The sequence below is a fragment of the Indicator indicator genome, chromosome 6, assembly GCF_027791375.1.
Source record: "Indicator indicator isolate 239-I01 chromosome 6, UM_Iind_1.1, whole genome shotgun sequence".
NCBI classification, from domain to species: domain Eukaryota; kingdom Metazoa; phylum Chordata; class Aves; order Piciformes; family Indicatoridae; genus Indicator; species Indicator indicator.
Window position 1 is genome coordinate 22,761,596 of NC_072015.1, and position 22,144 is coordinate 22,783,739.

Genomic DNA, 22,144 nt, shown 5'->3' on the forward strand with positions numbered 1-22,144 from the left:
GCTCACATCAGTTTCAGTGGGACTCCATGGTGCTTCTGAGGTAAAGGAATTGGTAGGTGTGGATGAGATGGGCTTCATTTGTCCCAGCAGCAAGGAGAGCTTTCAGCGCTGCTGTGGTGCATGTGACTGTATTGATGTCTAACAGTTTCCATGACCAAAGGCCTGCCAGTAGTACACTGGGATCGCTAGGACTTGAGTGCCTTATGTGCTTATGTCCTTGTGTTGGACAAGGCAGAAGCAACTTCCCCTGAGATTCTGTCCTCCAAATGAATAAACTGTCACTTAGCAGTCCCATATTTTTGTCTCTGGTTGCTAACTAGTTTATGAGGTAAAGATTAATTTTCTGAAGACTGAGTCTGCTCACTTGCTGCAGACTCTGACAAACTTGCTTGACTCTGTGTGTGTGCTTAGATGGTAGAGCTAGCAGGATTTCGCTTTCTTTCCTTCTTGACCTCACACTATACTCCACAGTTCAGCACAGATATCAAAGAAATAAGAAATAGCACCTTCTGTAGAGCTGCTTTGCATTTTAATGGGGAAGATTTTTTACACTTCTCATTTGCCTCACTCTTAGTCCAGTCACACTGTCCAGGTGTCAGCATGAAATTTAGGTGTATTATGGATCCTGAATTAAGTAGTACTTAAGGACTCTTTCTGGCTTGGTACCAATGTGGAGTTGCAACTTGGTAGTTCACAGGAAAGGTTTCCTAACGTGTGATAGCACACATCTGGGTGTTTCTACGCCTAAAATCCTTCATGTTTGGTAAAAATGCAGCACAATGTCTATTCCTTTGCAGTATTTGAAGAGTACTTTAAACATAAACAGTGAAGATGCTTTAAAAAGTGGCAAAAGGAATCCTCCAAGTAAAAGACTCTTACACTGTGTAAGACACACTGTCTAGGAGCAGAGAGGAAGTTTGGCAGAAATTTTTCCTGCTAGACACTTTGCAATATTCCATAAATGCTGCGAGGTCAAGAAATTAACAGATCATGACCTGCTATGGGAGGCCAAGTTTTGATCACTCTCTGAGTGCCTGGCACCATTTTTCACAGCACACATCTTCTTCTCCTTGTGTGTAGATGCCTGTTTTCTGTCCATATGAACTCTCACTGTTTATGTAAGACTCACGAGTAGATCAAATTAAGTTTTGGGTGTTTCTACTGACATTTCTGTCCAATTGCTTTGTTGTTTTTATCTATGGATTTCTGTTGCAGCACAGGGCTCCTGGAAAAGGAACAGTTCCTTGTTGCTCTACACATTGCACAAATACCAACAGCGTGCCCCAAAGAGATTGCAGTTTAATTAAAGCTATATATACATAATTGATTAGTTAAGCCTTACAAGTTCTAACCAAGGTAAATGTGAAGTAGGGCACAATGAGATCTAATCAATTGTGCTGTGGAATCTAAAGCGTAAATAGAATTCTGGGGACCAGACAGCAGATTTGATTTTCTAATAGTTGCAGAAAAACAGTCATATGTGAACAAGGAGCAGTCAGATTGGTTTGGTTCAAAGTACCCAGCTTTGTTTTACACAGTACCTTTTTTATATTGAAAAACAAGGTAAAAAAATATAAAACAGGTAGACAGAAATTAAAGAGTTGGTAATGGTGCATGAGGGAATTGACAGCAAATGGTTGGATCATTTTGGGAATCAGGAAGAAACTAATTATCTGATTTCTGACTAGTACAGAGGAGGAATTCACTGTGCTGCTTGGACTTTTGGAAAAAAACATGGATAATTTCCAGCTCTGTGCTTGATTTGCACAGGCAGGAATCCCAGTGCAGTACAATGGGTGAAATTACATCCCAGTGCTGGTGTGACAGAGCAGTGAGTGAGACTGGTCCGGGGAGGGTGGGCAGCTGAGGATAAAGTTGGGATATAAGTCCAGATTTCAGGGGGTCGACTACATATCCCATCCATGCACTTCTTTTTACTGAGCTATTTCTGAAGATGGTTTTCATTACAAAAATTATGCTCTACCAATTTGGTAGAGTGAGATTTCACACCTTTTAACCGAACATGTATAAGAAGCTTAACTGGAGATGACAGAGTTTTCAGTATTTAGTCATTTCCTACAAAAAAATGTGCAGGCTGAGCCCCTCTCATGTTTCCTTTCTCAGACCACTTGAAACTTCTGCCCTGCTGGCTGCACTGTGGCTGGAATTTAAAAACTGATTTGGGTATCTTAAACAGCTTGTACTTTTTTTTTTCCTTGAAGCAATTGCTTCTGGGATTTTTACCTCTCTCTTGGAACATCATTAGTTTGAGGAAGAAAAAGCTTACTTTTTGACCTTGAGCAATCCCAGACAAGGGAGAGCTGGCTGAGGGCTCCAAGCACTCAATATTCAATATTTTATGGGTGTAATCAAGTTTTGATAGGCTGGACAATATTTCTACCCTTGTGTAATTCTATACAACAAATCACGGATTATGGGTAACATTACCAAAAGCACCTAAATGATGCAACCTCTTAAACTACAACTGCTGCCTTCCCCATGATCTCTTATCATCTTCTGTGGGACACATGCCAGGAGGGTGACCAGTGCATGGCCTCCTGTTTTAGGACACTTGAGAAGCCCATACCCAGATGTAGAAATCACTCTAAACAGCAACATAGCTTTTCAGATTCTCCGTTAAAAAAAAAAAAAGAAAAAGAAAAAAAAGAAAAAAAGAAAGAGAGAAAAAAAATCTTATCCCCATTACAAGAGAATTGAAAAATGTGCAGATAGGGAAGTGAGGGCACATGATGGATTAAGTGCCTTTCCCAAGGCCACACAGGAAGTCTGTGGCTGAGCTAGGAATTAAACTTAGATTTCCTAAGCTTGCATCCAGTGCCCTGTCCCTCTTTGAGGCCACAAAATTTTGTTTGTTGCCGAAATCTGTATAGGATGAAGAAGGTGTCTACTGTTTCTGAGAAAGAGAATTATTAAAAGATACATTTATAATTGATGAGGAACAGAGATTAGTTCTGGCCTAAGTATTGCCCATTTCTGTTGCTATTTAGTATTCTCTTTTTTCCACATTTACATCAGCATGAAAAATCCCCTTATGGTATTGCTCCTTAATGAGGCAAACTATTCATGCCTGTCCTTATGGCTAGGATTGCAGGAGAGGCCAGTGCTTATCTGCTTCCAGTTTTCCTGGTTTAAAAGTAACATTATGACTGTCTTGACAGGAAAATGGTCATATTTCTTCCTAATCTGCCTGATATTTCTCATCAAAAATCAAATAGCAAATTGTGTCCATTTGCTGTGGAGAACATCTGTAGCTAGGTTTTCTCTTACACTACTCATTTGACCTGATACAGCATCATTTCTTGACCAACTGCATGACTGATTTTTGTCTTTGGAAATGCTGAACTAAATCAAGAGTGGCTCCACTGAGCTTAAAACCAGACCAGAACTAGTGAAGCTAGAAGGCAGGTCATATCCCTCAACCCCAAAATTTGCACCAGCCTTTCTCTGTACTAGGTAAGACATGATGAGCTACACAAAACTTCAAAATCATAGTCCCTCTCACATATGTGTAGATGGGCATTACACAGCTTGGTCACCTACCATCCCTAGAAAAATAGTGCAGTCTATAAAGTGTGGTGCTGTGAACTGGAGGTATTGGTGTTGTATCTGTACGGAAGTGAAAGAGTAGTCTGAGCTGCAGGATGGGAAGTGAAGTGCAGGTCACCAAGTCAGGGACAGTAAAGGACTGTTGGAGTTTGCAAAAGGAAACTGCTAACTGCAGCTACCTATTCAGGTAAAGTCACCTCTTCTCTGTCCCACACGCCCCAAAATACATTAACTATAGTGAAAGAGCTGAACACTGATGTAGTGACCCAGAAGATATTTCTTAATTCACAGATAAATGGTAGGGAAAATAGCTGAGCCTGCTGATAGTCCGTGCAAAAGTGTTTCAAAGAAAGTGTAGCCTCACTAATACCCATTTCTTATCACCTCCTGACAGCCTCCTTTGTGGGGGAATAGCCACAAATGGTTTTGAAGAAGCTCTTCCAAGAGGGTAGCTTTCGTGCTATGATGAACGAACAATTATACCACAGTACACCTTTGTGTAACACTCCTGTCTTCATTTACATGCAGGATTTCACCACTATTTTCCTGAGAAACTACAAAATTCAGTTAGCCACCGGATAAGATAAAGACTGGAGCTTGACAAAGAGGATGCATAACTGTTAGTGTTGTTATATTTTTTAGAGGGTCATTTCTCAAGTTTTTGCTTTCAACTCAGCCCTTCATCAGAAAAATTCTTGCTGAAAAGACCCTGAGAAATGGGAGATCATAAAAAGCTGGTGCCTGCTCTGTTCTTAAAGAGGTTCATGTTCTGCTTTGTATCTCTTGTCTACAAATGGAGAAGAGAAAATTCTTCATGTGAATTTCAAACGTTTTCTGCTCTGGCCAAGTTTCATTCTGAACAAGCAGGACAGAACAGTACGTGATCTCAGTGGTGGGACTTCCTAAGCTGTCTGATCTATCCACTGGCAGCCAGGCTGGATTGCCTAGTTAGGCAATCCTTACCGTGCTTTAGCCAATTTCCTTCTGTACTCTTCCACCACTCTGACCTCCTGTGGCTGCCTTCAGCAAATAAATGGATTGCCTAATCGAGTCCTCTTACTCTGAGGCTAGGCATTTTGTTTCATATTTCATTTTCTCTTTTCTTTGTGAGAGTGATTTTAAGAATCCCTTCTCTTGGTTGATGTGAAGATAAGGAGGAGGATAGTTGTTGGCTCAAATTTGGTGAAGTCCAGCCGTACGCAGAGCAGCAGTTTGCTGTCTTAAAGGAGGTGGGAAGGGAAATGCAGATCAAGTGGGTGAAAGTCAGAGAGAAACAGTAATCTAGGAGATTGCTGGAGAGGTGGAAAAAGCTAAGCTTTTGTATTTTTTGTTTGGTTTTAAAAAAAAAAAAAATCTGCTAAGCCACCAAGTACAATTCCTGGTCTGTGCTTCCCTTTATGTCACTTCTCCATAATTCTTAGCATTTCAGTTGGGCTGCTGTCTCTCGGCTGCTTCCCCTTTTTTCCTGCTTTCCTATATTTCATTATTTGCCCTTCTTCCTCTTCGAGTTCTTTTACAACAGATTGAGGAGGATGTGGAAACCCAGTTACAATATGACACACAAACTGCAGTGTCACAACTGCAGCTCTTCAGTTTCACCTCTGGGAGTGTGCAAAAGCAGGCTAGGGTGGAGAAGCAGGAGTTGGGGGCTGAGGGAAAGAAGGGACAGAATTATAAATAGGGAAGAGAAATGACAGAAAGTCATTCTGAAGGTTTCCAACTTCAGAACTTGGAGTAATGCCTTGTCAAATAGTTTCAGGTAATCCCAAACTGAATGTCACTGTGTCCTTGAATGCAAAGGAGTGATGACAGTCTGTCTCCCACAATACTGCTGCCACAAAGATATAGCCCTGATGTATTTCTGACCTTGCCTGTAGAGACAAAAATGCTGAACAGACCTCTAGGCATGTATTGTGCACAGTACTGCCCTTTCAAAAACAAAAAAGAAAACAACAATAAAACCTCAAAGGGAAAATTACTATTTGTGTCCATGTCTGTATGTGAAGTAAACTTTTGGAAAATGCTGTGGATCAAAATGAGGAGTTATTGTTTTCTTGAGGTGTCAGGCAGCTGGGAAAACACACTTCCAAAATGTGCTCCCACAGACTATGCTCCAACTACTTCCTAGGGCATCCGTTAATTAGAAGTTTTTTCCTTTCACTTTCCCTTTCCTTTTCCTTTTCCTTCACCCTTTCCTTTTCCCTATTCCTTCTCTTTTTTCTCCTATTCCCCCACTCCCTTTTTTTTTTTTTTCTGCCTAGAATCTTGTAGGAGCCTTTCAACTTGATTGATTTAAATTTACATCATAGCAAATGGTGTAGGACTTGCTCCAAACTTCTAGGCCATGACAGATGCTAAGGAGATAAACAACTGTGGGTTGGGAGGAAATGGGTAATATGTCCAGACTGCTCTGTGTGTTTGTGGAAGGAGTTAGAGGAACAGTAGATAGAGGTTTCCTGTTAAGTTGGACAAGGGGGAAGCTGTGATGTTTCTCAGCAATGGCTGTGTTTGAACTCAAGTTCAACAGTATTCAGTGTGGATTTGCCATGCAAAGCTTGGATTGACTTAAAAGTCTGATTACCACTCGCTAGAAGTCAAGGAGACTTAAGCTCCCAAGTCATTCAGATACTTTAAAAAATACTCTCAACTGCCACACAGTTTCTTGCAGTCAGTGGGATGCTCTAGTGGAATGAGAGTTTGATAGTACCCCTCTGTTACAGATTGGGAAGCAATACCTGAACTGACTCTAAGCTTTGAAATCCGAATATGAAAATATGCATACTTTTGTTAACTACTTCTCCAATGATGAATTTACAGATATAGCAAATAGAGTTTGTGAGGACCTAACAAATGCTTGCTTGGACATGTGTGCTAAACAGAGGTTGATTCTAATTTTCAAAGGTGACTGCAAGCCCAGAATTCAGAGATGGAGCTTGAGACGGTGGTCTGATTTCTCAGTGACTGATAATCTAGTTTTGTTAGTATCTGAAGTTGGAGAGCCCCAAAACATTGGTTGCTTTTGTAAAAACCTTTCATTGATGGGCTAGGATTAAAATAATTGGCAGACATATTGAAAGGAATGGAAGAATTTAGAAAAATTCAAGCAGTATTTGAATGCTGGTTAAATTTATTAGCTTATTCTCTTCTGTAACAGCCAGGAATTAAGACCTTGATGGAAGAATTTCCGTGGTCTGAGTTATGTAGGTTTCTCCTGTCCATAATAGTCAGTTTGGGGATAATTACGACAATTTAGTCTAGAGTGGTGCTGTTGGAGAATATCTAATTCAACAACTATTATTTTGAAAGCCTTTTTCCTTGAAGCTCTGCCAGCAACATATTGGCTTGGAAACTGTTGATCTATCCATGTTAGGACAATGGTTGCATTTTGATGTAAGATAGTGATACTTGGCATAGTGATTGTCCCTTTGAAGATTGTGATCTTAACTGTGTTTCCAGTGAGTTTCAAATGTCAGATTACTCATTCAAGAGAGTGGTAAAATAATTTTAAACACCCTTTTACATCCATCAGACCTAAGCATGCTGAGGATTTGCTCGGAGTTTGAGGAAGCTGCACCTGAGTGGATTGCCATATTGGACTTTCGTCTCTGGAGGCATGGTGATACCTGCACCAGAAACTCAACTAAAACTCTGCAATTTGTTTTCATAGACAAGACAATAAATTTGTCATAAAGTATTCTCTCTCGTGTGCTGAAATGGCTGTTCCTCTTCATTTATCCTCTGACCTCAAAAGAGGAGAGTGACACAGCACAGCCTTGGTGCAGCACCCATAGGCACCTCCCCAAACCTAAACACAGCTGCTTGGTCTAATTTTAGATCTACTGACCCTTTGACAGATGGGGAACTATGAGCACTTGCATGAAATAGTGCTCAAGACATCATCATGGTAGATAAGGAGTCTGTGTATCCATCTTGCTAACTGAAGGCACAGCACATTAAATGTTCACCTGGGTGGACTTGTGAGGGTTTGATCCTGAGCGAAGGTAGCTCTGCACGACTCCAGGGATGAAATGAAAGATGTGTAAACAGCTCACTGAGCTGAATCATGAAAAGGGGAAGGTTTGCAAGGACTAAATTTGCATTCAGGGTAAAGCAAATTTAGGTACTCTGAAGCAATATGCAAAATAGTTCATCTCTCTGACTGTCCCTGTGCTCCCCCATGCACCACACTGGCTGTACAGTGAGCCTGGGAGCTTTGTCCTCTCTACCACAAACCAAGGATGCTTCATTGCTCTTAAGTGGTAGCTTTCTTCTGCTGGGTAACACCTGTTGTCTTCAGCTGGTACAGGCCTGGTCCCCTGTAGTAAGATTTCACAAGATTTTCTCTTGGTCAGGCAGGTTTATAGTTCCCCCTCTAACTACACATCATTTGTATGTAACTGATCACCTTAAGTGTGTAGCTGTTGCCTTATTCATATTTATGCACTTGTTAAGCCCTTTGCTTTGGCTAGGGATCCCTGCAGATTGTTGTGTGTCTGAGACTCTGCCTTTCTTGGGTAACTGTTGCTGTTTGGCTAAGAGCAGAAGCTGCAATGTTTGTGCCTGTAGCATTTGAGGGAGAACACAACTTCATAGATGCCAGACTCAGCACATAAGCATCCGTATCCACACAGGTATACCTATGTGGGCTGGGAATGTTTTCATGTACAGTAGTGTTTTTTACCTGACTGTTGTGTATTGTTACTTCAGGTTACTTTGCTTTTAAAAAAATTCTTGCTAAATGCCATTTTGCTACTTCCCCATACTTCAATACTCACATGAAAATATGATGGAAGCAGAACAGACACTGAGGATGAGAAGCTCTGTTCTTGCTATCATTTGTCAGCAAACTTTTCTGCCCAATTTGAAAATCTTCCCAGCTTACTTCTCAAAACAGAAAACTGTCAATAAAGTCTGTTACCAGCAAGACTGCAGCAGTTCCTCTAGCTTCTCCAACATGCAGGCAGTAAAAGATGGAGAGGACTTCGTACAGAGGAAGCATGGATTACAGATACATATGGAATCTGAGAAAAATATTTTGAATGGCTTTTCTTGACAATGCTTTTTCTCTCACCTTTAAAACTTAGTTTTACTGGTAATTCAGATGATGAACATCAGGCAGCCAAGTAGTTAACAGTCCTTTGAAAAAAAACAACTTGAATCCAGTACAAAATGTACCAGCAGGTAGCATAACAGACAATAAGCATGAACTAGACCAGCCCCTTGGCTTGGTTGCAGATGGTTACTGCTGTAACACAAATTCAGAAAGATACATACAAAGCACTTAGCCTCGACTGTGTAAGTAGATTATGGGGGGCATTACTTGAATCCATTTAACCTGTCCATCTTTACTGGTGCATTAGAGAATTCCCATTGGAAATTCATGGGAGTTTACTGGGAGTCTACACCATAAGCAACAACCACCTTTTGTACCTACAGAGGACATACTTTATGTTTTGTGCATTTCTTTGCATTCCCTGCAGCTTGATCTCCTTGCACCCACTGGAAAACCACATTGGTGTGTTTTGCAATGCAGCCAAGCTGTGCATGCCATCAGGTGCTGGTGTTGGCGATGGGCACCTCCCCACAGAGTGCCTGGCAGTGGGAGGAAATGGCAGTCATGGGTGATGACATGGGTGGAGCTTCTTACACCAGTTGTCCCATGGGAGATAGCTTATCTCGGGATGCCTGTGTTTCTGGAATAATATATGTTGATTGAAAGCCAAATTTAGAGTAGGGAAGAAATTGGCTGCCAAGGGCTGATTGGCACTTGGAGTCAAAGGAGGGGCAGCATGGACCTCACAGTAGGGATCTCCTTATCCATTAGCACCAGTCTGCTCTACCTACAGGTGTGCCTCAGTGGCTCTTGCTCCCATTCTTTCTGTTATTTTTGTTTCCCTTTAAAAAGCCAGCCTGAGAACCTCTCATTAAGAGACCTTTATATTTAGCTGTTGCCCTCTCTTTGCCATGTTGCAGCCTGTGGTAAAGACTTCAGCTCTCTCGAGCAAAACAATAAGGTGCCAGCACTGTGTCCCTGGACTGCACTGACAGCCTCGGACATTCCCCTTCTACTATGCTAATGGGCTCTGTACCCTGTGACACAGTGAATACTAAGTCCTTCTTCAACAGAAATTTCCCTTCATCCATATCAATTTAGTCACATTGTAGCCTCCAGCCTCTTAGGCAATTCTGAGCTCCCTGTAACTTCCATCATTTTATACATGCAGACACCACAAATGTTTGATTAACTGGGCAATGGAGTTCTATATGAAGAAAAGGAAGGGCAAACCAGTCATTTTTAAAAGCACTTGAATGTATTCATTTTTTTTATGGCTAAAAAAATAGTTTGAATCAGTCCCACCTATTTATATATATCTTCTGAATTTTACTCAAGAAGGGCTAAGGCCTTTGCATAACTGACTGTGGTTGCTCTGCCTAGACACTTTGTTGGCCTTTTTTATACCTATGTGATTCTTCCTGTCAATTTGGAAGTTCATACTATTAATTGAAACATAATTTATGTTAAAGAATTGGTCTTTGTCATTGTCAAGCCTGGAGAGTGAATGCAGACTCCTTAAATATTCTGTGGTCAAACAACTTGCTTGTGTGCCTTAGTTTTCTGAGTGGCATGTGAGAAAGCAGGGTGTGAAATATTTTCTTCTCACCACAACAGTGCTAATCCACTGTTCAAATCAGCCCAGTGTTTTTGTAGCTTCATCTGTCTGTTGCTTGAATAGTTATGATGCCTTCGAGGAAAACTCTTGTTGGACTTTCAAGCTACCATTTAAACAACAGCTAGCATTACTAAAATACTTCTGATTTGTCTTGGAATAACAAATGAATCACTCAGGCCAAAAAAAATTACATACACCTAAATTATTTAAAGCGACTTGAAGACAGGTCTTCAAGCAAGTGAGCAAGTGAGAATGGACAGTGACTGACATATGATGTCTGTTTTTTGATGTTGATTGCTGCTTGATGCAGATGGTATAGAGTAAGGGGTGGAGAATGTCATGGATTGAGTTGAACCTGCTGCTGTTATTCATACCATGCTGCAGTCATGCCAGCTTCAAAATGAAAGTGCTAACTGGAGCAAAGTATTATGGGACTTGAAGTTCAGATTGCAACATGGAAGGCTTCCTGTTCCAATTGCTGCTTCTGGGTTCCGGATTCTTGAGTGTTGGCTCTTTTCCGCAAGCATGGTGGTGGAACAAATGGGAGTTGAGTAGCTGCTGGTTTTGGCTTTCTGTTTTATCCTGGGTTTTTCCTGTATTTCACTGCACTTCTTCTGCAAATAGGCTACGCTAAGGTAATTACACATTGTATTATTAGATTAATTAGATTATTAGCTAAGGTAATCATGCATTGTGATTATGATATGTTATATTAAACTCTTTTCTTATATTAATCTCTTTATCTCAAGCTGGCGTTGTGTGTCAGGGGAGCAGTTACACATTGCATGGACCCAAAATCCAATAGTTGTTACTTTCAAAGACAGGCTAAAGGATAGCTTCTAAAAGGCAAGTGTGTGCCACAAGATACAGCTAAGTACCTACTGGGATAAAAGTTCTGAAGATTCTGAAGTCCCATTGAAAATCAAAGAGTTTGGGAACTCAATTTTTAAAATTCCCCAGAAGCTTTGGTGTAGTTTATTTTTCTCTCCTAACTTTCTAAATCCATTCGATAATTAGGTCTTACAATTTTTGATTCTGTAAAAATCCCACTGAAGAAGAATATGACTTGGGAGGTGAATGCTCCATTCCAAATAGGATTTTGGCCCTGGTACTTAAAACTGTCTCACAAAACTGAAAGGATTTTGCATCTGGGAGGCAGTCCCATAGCTTAAAGAGAAGGTACGTTGGCAATAGATTGAAAACAATATTTCTTCACTTCCTTTTTACCACTTGCCTATTTCTCTGTCTGTAAAAGCCAACCTCCATGTCCCGCTTCCCAGGAGGTCCATTTGTTTCCTCCATTTTCCCCTCTACCAACTCTTTTCATTTATTGCAAAATGCCTCCCTTCTCTCTCCTCATTACTCAACTCTTTTTCAGGGAAGTGTGACTGTTACCTTGCCCTCCATCCTGCCTTCCCGACTGCCCCAGACTGAGTCTTGTGATGAGCCAGCTACACTGCACTTGAGTGATAAATCATATCTTCACCCCTCTCCCCTTTGACACGACAGTTCTTTTTTTTTGGTTTGTTTGTTTTCCCCAAAGGCTTGCATAAGCCGTCTTTAACCATAGAATACAAAACAGTTGTTGTGTTATAAACTTCAAATGCTCTTCTCAAAATCCCAAGTGAAGCTCCTAGTAAACATCAGAGAGTACAGGGGGACCCACCCAGTGCCCTGCTTTTAGGTAACTTTTCCACACTCCATGTAGGTAAAAAGGAGTGGTGTAAAGCTGTCAGTTCAGTGACACTGGTGCACTCCACACTCCTTGCACAGAAAATAGCCTTGTTTTGGATTAAACTCTCATGAAGTGCACTAATGCCTACAAAGATAATAAAATACATAGCCTTTTAAGGTGATCTTCAACTAAATTGGAAGCAAATTAATTAATGAGTAATATCTTCCTGGTGTTAGAAGAGAAAATGAGAAATTATTACCATGAATTATGTAGAGCTGAATAATATCTGCATGTATGTGTAACATAGACACGAATGTGCACAGAAATTATTTGTATAAAATCTATATAGAGTAACTGTTTGAGAAACCTCTACAAACGTTGAACATGTTCTTTATCAACACATACGAAAAGTCACATTTTCAGGTATTTGTCACATCATCACTAGTATTTGTCACATCATCACTACTCTACAAGTGATTTTCCCCACTATTACAAGATGGACAGGAATGTCTCTCACAAAAATACAGAAAACACTGTTGATTTTTATTTTCAGTCTAAGACTCCAACAAAAATAGCATATAGCCTACCTTCCTATTTCTCATTGAGTTTTAATAAAAGTCATCAGTGTTTCTACTGAATTGATTTCTCTCTCATGTTGGGTCTTCTACTTCAGCAAAGTTTTTTTTTCATTAGTTTTCATTTGGAAAATAAGTTTGCAAAAAGGGTTAAGTTTCAACATGAGGACATTTTGTTTGTAAATTATACCTGTAAAATCTCTCTGAGGACTCAAACAAAAAAGCTCTCACTGGCAAAGTGAGCTTCACATCTGAATTGACCCCTGCCATGAGCTGTGTTGCCAAATGGATGCGCTTGTAAGGGCATCCTGGATGCTTGGCCTCATCTACACCAGGACATTCATTGAGCAGCACAGCTACAGCACACCAGGGGCTTAGCTGTGGAGAGCTTTAGTGAAGATTGACTGGATCAATATCTCTATCATTACTTACATCAAGTAATGAGCTCCATCATTACTTCTATCAATGTGCTCTCTGCCATGTTAATTTATACATGGCTACACATAATAGTGTAGGGTATAGTGTAGGGTATAGTGTGATTGTGCAGCTTGCATTTGGGGCCTGTGGTTTCTCAGGGAGTGGCTGTGCTGCCACTGACCCTTTCAAGACATTTTGGCTGAAGCTGCTCTTGACTTCAGCAATAATTAATCTGCAAGAATATGAAACACACAAGAGAAGTTCTGCATTTGGAATATATGCTAAAACTTGTTGAATGGTCATTTTTACAAATGGGAATTTTTCTGGGCAGGTCAGGATTCTCCTGGCAACTGTCCTGCTGCTGTTCCTGCTTCATTCTAAACTGTTTTGCTTCTGTGATGATAGTGCTGTCTTTCTTCTAGGTAATTCTCTTATAGCAATAATGCCATCTTTTTTTTTTTTTTTACATTTACTGCTAGCAATACCACAAACCAGCATCCTGTTTGCTTTCTTTATTGCAGCTGCATATGGGGCAGAAGGCTTTAGGGACTTTCATGCAATAATTCCCAAATCTTTTTCCCGTAAGTATATGCAAACTCAGCTCGCTACAGAGCATTTCCATCTAGTTCCTACTTCTATGATTTTTGTTTGTGTCATTTTGCTTCTCAGTAATGTACGTTTGTCTGCATATGCTACCAAAGGGCTTAAGTAGTCTGATCTTTTTGTGTCATTCAGATGTGTTTCGTTTTAACTTAGCTTAAAGCCTACTTCAAAACCCACCTTCTCCCAACCTCTGGCAGCCAAGGAGCCTGTAATTGTTTCATGTGAATATATTTGCATTCAAATTATCATTCTTACAATTTAGAGGAAAAAAAATTGGTGTATGAACTATGGAAAATCTGTTGTATGGTCAAACCAGATAGCTCCATTGCTTCTGTTTGCCATGGTGAAAACAACATCACAGGATTGTAGTCCATTAAATTTGCAGAATAGTGCAGGTCACTTCTGTTTAGCCATTCGTAAATTTTTTGTAAATCACTGCTTGGTCATTGATTTTAAAAAGTTTTTTCTATATCTCTAAATTATTCCTCTGTAGGGCATACATTTGGGAAACTGCTATTTGCAATGTGTACTCATTCTGTCTTGCATATGATTTCTATTAAAAATGCAATATTTGAAAAATCACTGGTAGACTTTATGAAAGGTGCCCTGCCAAGCAGTGTTCAGAAATGCAAACACCTTAACAAACAACAGTATTCTTGTCAGTCACATCCTCCAGGAGCTCCTGGGAGGTTGAAAGATGTAGCAGAGAAGAGTTTAAATTTCAAATGTATGTCAAAGTTTTCATCTCTTGACATAATTATTGCCCATAGTTTACGTCATTGCTAGATCACCACTTATAAGTTCTAGAGATCCTTTCCTTTAACTCAGAGATTCCTAATCCTGCTGTCCTAAAACCAAAATTATCACTCAGAATTTTCTCTAATGCTAGTTCTTGCTCTAAAATTCTTCCTTCCATCCTTCTCCAGCCTTATTTCTTTATCAGTGTTTGTACTTTTTGCTTTTCCATTGTCCTTGCTTACCCCATAGAACTGCAAACCGAGTATTTTAATTCAGTACAAACCCTCTGGGATCTTCCTACCAAGTGGAGAATGGTACATTTTCAGTTAATTTTCACCCATTGTCTTTGATGAGTTGTTTTTTTTTACAATTCTTTTGGACAAATCCATGAAGTGGCTTCATTCCAGTTAGCCTGAATTGTCAAAATTAATGTTACACATGCAAAAACCTAAAAGTGACCTAGAAACAGACTTGTAACATTGTTTGGGTTCCCAGCTCCCTGGATGCCTTGTATTTGTCTTACCGATATTCACTGTTCATTGCTCCATGTGTTACAAACTCATTGCATTGCCCATAGAAATGTAGTTGTCTTTGCACCTTTTGTTATTTAGTTCTGTTGTACACCATGTTTAGAACTTACCTCCTTTCATGTGATTGTTTCTTTGCCACCGTATTTATTCTGCAACAAAACTGAGTGGCGTCCTGTATTGTTTTTTTCAGCTGGTAATATTAAAATAGAGACTCAGAGTGATGAAGAGAATGGGCGTGCCTGTGAAATGAATGGGGAAGAATGTGCAGAGGATTTACGAATGCTTGATACCTCGGGAGAGAAAATGAATGGCTCACACAATGGCCCAGGCAGCAAGGCTATGTCAGGAGTTGGAGGCATTCGACTTCCTAACGGAAAGCTAAAATGTGATATCTGTGGGATAATTTGCATCGGTCCCAATGTGCTCATGGTTCACAAACGAAGCCACACTGGTAAGGCCTGCCATAGTTTTTCCTTTAGTTTAAGAGAATTGGCCACGTGTTAGGAAAAGGCTTGTTTTCTGTGTCATGCACATGTTCCCTCTTGTAAAATAATGCAGCATCAGTATGGATTTAGAACGTGGTTATTCTCTTACACCGTTTTGGATAGCACAGGAATTGAGATATCTTCTTGATGGAAGTCTACCTATTGGGCTAGAAATTGTGCACGTTGCTTGGTTTAAATGAAACGTTCAAATTAAAATAAAAAGTAAAGGCACCTTATTTAATTTCTAAGAAATTTCAAAGAATTGCTAAAGACAAACCCATTTGGGACTAACTCCAAAGCTGACCCAGTCCTAATGTTTCCAGCAATGCAACAAAGCTCATTATGGATCAATGACTGGTAAAATAAATGCGAAGAGAACTGTACAGGCAGTCTCAGTAAAAAGGTTTTAATTTTGCATCAAATGATTTATGAAGTAAAAACACATATTGTCATTGGTCCAATCTGGACTAAAGGGTTTTCCGCTGGGACACTAAAATAAACATAAGGATGTTGTACTCCATAGGGATGGCTTTTCATTATACAGTTCTGTGAGTCTTGACTCATTTTCTAATTCTAAATAGTCTCAAATAGTGCAAAAAAACGAAGAGGTGGAAACAAATGAAGTAGAGATCAGGGTGAGTCTCATCTTACCTGATATAAGCTGTGTAAAATTGTGCTTCCAATCTAAACTCTGAGGTCATCTATAGTCAAAGAAGGAGAACTGATCTGTACTGTTGTGCTACACGAGCTAAATATCTCAATTTTTGCATGAATATTCGAATGAGTAGGAATTAAAAAAAATATTTTTAAGGTAAGAACATCCTGTCCAGTGGTTAGATTCCACTGAAATAGATACACTAATGAATATATAGATACTTTTCTTCTTCCATACACCCTCAATGATGCTTAAATGACATCCCTGAAGTACCAAGGAGTGAGATTAACAAAGTATTTTCAAAGTTTAATGGAGAGGATCCATGAAAAGACACCACATGTTGTCCGTTCCCCTGGCGCTGATGTCTGTCGTTGTCGCTGTGGCTATCCAAGCTCTGGAAGGGTGTGATCTGCTAGTGGAACAGGGGTTAGCAGCATATAGAATCAGCTGTGGTGACAGCAATGTTGTTACATGGCCTGTTTCAAAGTACTCCCTAATTCAATATAAATCCCTCTGTCAGGAAAGAGCAAACAGTGATATTTATTGGAAAAGCCACAACCAGTTCTCAAAAGAGAGGCTGCAGCCCACTTCCTAGACACAATAAAATGTTTGCTGGACAAGTGTTTCCTTTTTAAAAAAAATTAGATGTTAATGTGTTCCTTTAAAATGTTGCTAAAATATATATGGAAATTTTCTTGGACATGAGGCTTTTTAAATGGACCCACGGGCTTGAGGACGATGCTGTAGTAGTGGAAATAAAATGTTGCAACTTAAAATGGATTCAAACATAGAAGTTTTCATGCTTGTTTAAGGACACCACTGTTTTATTAAAAGCAGGCTGTTGCTGCTTTAGAGGAACAGTTTTGGGTCCCTGAGAGTCAGAGGCATTGTTTGCATTGAAGTTGAATGACCTGTGTGGGGGCACACCTGATTTTATGGAGGCAGTGAGCAGAGCTGCCTTTATTTCTAGTGCACTGGTTGGTACCTGGCAGACTGAGTCTCCACTGAATGAGCTGGGCTGCTACAGCAGCATCCCTAGGGTGCACCTCAGTGGTTTCCCTGGCACAAACCTCCAGTTGCTCAAACTTCCTGTCTGGAACTCATGTGCCTGCCAAGGGTGCTCAGGGTGCTATCAAGTAAGGGCAGTCGCTGCAAGACTTCTCCACCGTTTGCAGAGCCCTCCCCTTGCCAATGAGACCCTCTTTTTAATCAAGGAACAAACTTACAGTGGAAGCACAGCACGAGGTGCACTTCCCTCAGCAGGACACCCTTCTTTTACACTTAGTAAAACTAAAGGGCATGAAGTTGCAGCCTCAAGTTCTTCTGTGGAAAGAAAACTTCTGCTTTTCCTTGTAACTCACCCTCAGCTCATCTCCTAAATAGCCTCTTTGGGTGAGCTCTGACAGTTTTTCAGGGGCTGACAAGGTAGTGAAGGCTTGGAGCTGGTAGTTTAAATTAAAGGGATGTCATAGGGAAGCAGTGGTGCTCTTCCTTTCAGCTGCACTGTGGAAATTAAAGTAGAAGTTAAAGTAGAAACTATTACAGACATTTAACTTTCTACACTGAAGTGCATTTCAGTATATGCCTACTGAGGGAATATGCTCACAACAGAATTGCTTTGCTGCTAATTCATGTAAAACCTGCATATGCATTGAGGTTTCCTTAAATAAATATTTGACAAACTAACAAAACTCTAGCATGCTGAAGTACCAAAATTAAATGACTGCCTGACCTGATAAAAGGCATAATTACTTTTAATGAATACACCTGCCAAGTGCAGATATGCAGAGCAAAACCTGATATTTTTGACCCCACCTGTCTGCAAGCAGCTTTATTGTATTGAATGCTTCCTTGGCTTTCCCTGCTACTCCTGTCTGCCGAGTGAATCCCATTCACAGACACCTGACTCTCCTCACTCTCCTTCCATTGATTTTCTCCAGCTTGCTGCTGTCTTGCTTAGTGTTTAGGAAAATGGAGCTCTAGAAAGAAGAGAGAACCCCTCTTTGCTCCCTGGTACTGAAACCACAGGGTACAGAGTCAGGCTCTGCTTGCTCAGTGTGCACATGTGTGTGTGTGTGCACAGGGATATATATTCCTTCTTTATATGTACATTGCTTTTACTTAAGTCACCAGTTATTTCATTCATGGCTTGTTGGGTCTGAATGTCTCAAATTCATTTAGAAAACTAGTGTCCATTGAATAATGAGGATTTAACACAAAAAAAAAAAAGAAAAACAAAGAAAAAAAGACTTATGCCTGTCTCTCAATATTAGTTGATTTTGTTGTAACATTTTTTAAGAAATCAGAAAGATTTCAGTTAAGATCACAGGATGTTAGGGGTTGGAAGGGACCTCTGGAGATCCTCAAGTCCAACCCCCCTGCCAGAGCAGGATCATATAATCTAGTGCACGTCACACAGGAATGCATCCAGATGAGTCTAGAAAGTCTCCAGAGAAGCAGACTCCACAATCTCTCTGGGGATCCTGTTCTAGTGCTCTGTGACCCTTACAGCAAAGTTCTTCCTCACGTTGAGGTGGAACCTACTGTGCTATAGTTTATGCTCTTTGCCTCTTGTCTTATCACAGGGCACAAGTAAGAAGAAGCTGTCCCTTCCTTCCTGACATCCAGCCCTCATATATTTATAAACATTTATTAAATCCTCTCTCAGTCTTCTCTTCTCCAGAGTAAAAAGCCCCAGGGCTCTCAGCCTTTCCTCATGGGGCATGTGTTCCAGTCCCTTAATCTAATCATCCTTGCAGCCCTCCTTTGGACTCTCTCAAGTAGATCCCTGTTCCTCTTGAACTGGGGAGCCCAGAACTTAATGCAATATTCCAGGTGGGACCTCACTAGGGCAGAGTAGAGGGGGAGAAGAACCTCCCTTGATCTGCTGCACACACTCTTAATGCACCTCAGGATCCCATTGGCCTTCTTGGCCACAAGGACATGTTGCTGTATATGGATCACTTGTCCACCAGGACTCGCAGGTCCTTCTCCACAGGGCTGTTCTCCAGCAGATCACCTCCTAACCTGTACTGGTGCAGTTTATTATCCTTCCTAGGTGCAGGACTCTGCTTTAGGTTCCTCTTTGCCCACCTTTCAGCCTGTCCCAGTCTCACTGAATGCCTGCACAGCCTTCAGGTGTATCAGCCAAGCCTCCCAGTTACATATCATCAACAAACTTGCTGAGCAGATTCTCTGTCCCCTCATCAATGTCACTGATAAAGATGTTGAACAGGACTGGACCCAGCACTGATCCCTGGGGGACTCCACTACTCACAGCTCTCCATCTGGACTCGACACCATTGACCACCATTCTTTGCACTCTATTGTGTAACCAGTTCCTAATCCATCTCACTGCCTGTTCTTCTATCACACACTTCCTGAGCTTGCTCACAAGGATGTTACGGGAGACAGTGTCAAAAGCCTTGCTAAGGCCAAAGTAGACTACATCCACTGCTCTCCCTGCATCTACCCATTCAGTTACAGCATCACAGAATGCTATCAGATTAGCCAAGAATTGTTTCCCCTTAGTAAATCCATGCTGACTGCTACTGATCATCTTCTTCTCCTCCAAGTGCCTAGAGATGACCTCCAGAATGAGCTGCTCCGTCATTTTTCCAGGGATGAAGGTGAGGCTCACTGGTCTGTAGTTTCCTGGAACCTCTTTTTTGCCATTTTTGAAGACTGAAGTGACATTGGCTTTCCTCCAGTCCTCAGGCACCTCTCCTGTTTGCCACAGTTTTGCAAAAATGATGGAGAGTGGTAGAGTGATATCAGGCAGCTCTCTCAACACTCTTGAGTGCATCTCATCAGGGCCGACAGACTTGTGAATATTCAATTTATGTAAGTGATCCCTAACCCATTCTTCATTGACTAGTAGAGAGTCTTCCCTCCTCCCAGCTTTCCTTCATTCACAGACTGGAGTTCACAAGGGCTGGTCTTAGGAGTAAAGACTGAAGCAAAGAAGGCATTCAGCAACCCTGCCTTCTCTGCATCCTCAGTTTTCAGGGCTGCCTCTTCATTCAGCAGTGGGCACACACTTTCCCTGTTCTTCCTTGTACTACTTGAAATATTTGAAGAAGCCCTTCTTGTTCTCTTTTACTTCCTTTGCCAGTTTTAATTCTAAAAGGGCTTTGGCCTTCCTTGTTGCCTTCCTACATGCCCTGACAACTTCTCTATAGTTCTCCCAAGCGACAAGTCCCTTCTTCCACGCACTGTAAATCTCTTTCTTACATGAGATTTCCTTTAATAGATCCTTGCTCGTCCATGCAGGTCTCCTAGCATGTCTACCCAATTTTTTACTCAAGGAAACACACCTTGAAGGAAGTGGCATTTAAAAAATGATCAACTTTCTTGGGCTCCTTTACCCTTCAGAGCCTTAGCCCATGGTATTCCTGCAAGTATATCTTTGAAGAGTACAAAGTCAGCCCTGCAGAAGTCCAGGGTTGTAATCCTACTTACTGTCCTGCTTCTACCTCGTATAACACTAAATTCCACCATGTCATGAGTAGTTGCCAAGGCTGCTCCTGACCTTAATGACCCCAACCAGTCCTTCTTTATTAGTTAATACTAGGTCCAGCAGTGAGCTTCCCCTTGTTGGCTCCTCCACTACCTGCATCAAGAAGTTATCATCGACACACTGCAAGAGCCTTTTGGACTGTCTGTGCCTGGCTGTGTGGGTTTGCCAGCAAATGTCAGGCTGATGAAAGTCATCTGTGAGTAACAAGGAGTATGTTCTAGAGGCTACCCCCAGTTGACTGTAGGAGGCCTCATCAACATCTTCTTGGTTTGGTGGTCTATAGTAGACACCCACAACAGTTTCACCCCCCTTGCCATGTCCCTTAATTCTTACCCACAAGCATTCAACCTATTCTATCTCCCCCCTTGGATAGAACTCAACACATTTCAGTTGGTCTCGCACATAAAGAGCAACACCACTGCATCACCTTGATGATAAATATTCTTCACTGATTAAGTAGACCAGGGCCCATGCTCCTTCAAATCACTGCAGTGGTGGCTAACTCAGTTCAGGGTCTCACTGAAATTTTTTTCTCCTGGACACCATGTGGTGAAATTTGCCCAGGCTAGACATGTGCTGCTCAAAATTGGTGAGAAAATCACACACAAAGCTGACTGTTGAAACAAACATTATGTATTTTTTCGTTTTCATCCTCTTCCTTCCTCGTTTTTGAGGGATAGTGCTACACTTGGTAACCTTTCATCTGCGACCATCTCCATTCTAGCAGGGCTGGGAGCTTTGCTGGGCTCACAAGGCAGGTGTTCCCCACCCTGATTAGTTGCAGCATGGATGACCAAGAACTGCCCAAGCTACATGTAGTTTCGTTTTTTTTTCAGTGGTAATATCATTTTCTTTGTACAGTAGCTTGAGTGCAGGTTCCCTTACATTTGATCCCACTGTATGTTTTGTAGAAATATTTGCTATGCAGCAGCCTTACTTGAAATGCTCCATCCGTCTTCTCCACCCAATGCAATGTTTCGCCCTGTAATTATGAGGGGTAGGAGATACATTTCATTTTTATTTTGCTTTACATTTCATTCCCGGAGTACTTTTGCAATCCTTGTTTTCTCCTTTTATGCTTATCAGGGTAAAAATAACATAAATGAATGCTACAAAAGCTGTTCAGTAAGAATTCGTGTCCTCCATGACAAACTGACTTCATTAGTTTCAGTTCATTTCTGAAAAATACCTTCCATGCTGAGTAACTGCCCCACAGATTAAGTGGTAAAGCAGACAGACTCTTAGCCCTTTTCTTTTTCCCCTAAATACTGCTGTGCATGGCAAAGTATGAAGTACATTGCAAAATCCTATAAGGGTATAACTTGCATATTTTTGGGCCGCCCCAGTTTGAACCAGTTGAAGATACAATTTAGATGAACACAGCTACTTGATGAACAAAGAAAGTCACCTTGTTTGGCTTGACAGGGACTATGCTGACCTGCTTGTAGATGTTTGACCAATGAAAATATCTCATTTTACTGTTTGCTGAATGATGAAGCTGCCAGCCCCAATAGTAGAGTCTGAGGTTGAGAGTGAGCTGCTTTCTAATTGATTTTCAGCTGTTCTTTTGCATTACTGAAGTCAGAAATGATCATGTTGCACATATGTGTACATGTATGGACATATAAGTTCATCCTAAATGTGCAAAATAATACATGATGGTTATTTGAGAGAGCAGAAAGTAATTGATTAACTTGTATTTATGTATT

At 40.9% G+C, this 22,144-nt stretch overlaps 1 protein-coding gene across 14 annotated transcripts in view; it reads left to right on the plus strand.

Annotated features, from left to right (window-relative positions):
* IKZF1 (IKAROS family zinc finger 1) overlaps positions 1–22,144 on the plus strand; it is a 55,386-nt gene that overhangs the window by 18,846 nt on the left and 14,396 nt on the right. For 4 of the 14 annotated variants that reach the window (XM_054381987.1, XM_054381988.1, XM_054381990.1 and 1 more), the window contains exon 3: positions 14,967–15,227. The exons of 9 other annotated variants lie outside the window; for them this stretch is intronic. In XM_054381987.1, coding sequence (XP_054237962.1) covers positions 14,967–15,227 — 261 coding nt within the window. Of the gene's footprint in view, positions 1–13,426; positions 13,487–14,966; positions 15,228–22,144 lie in introns of all 14 variants that reach the window. One more of the 14 variants, XM_054381986.1, reaches the window with a different exon arrangement.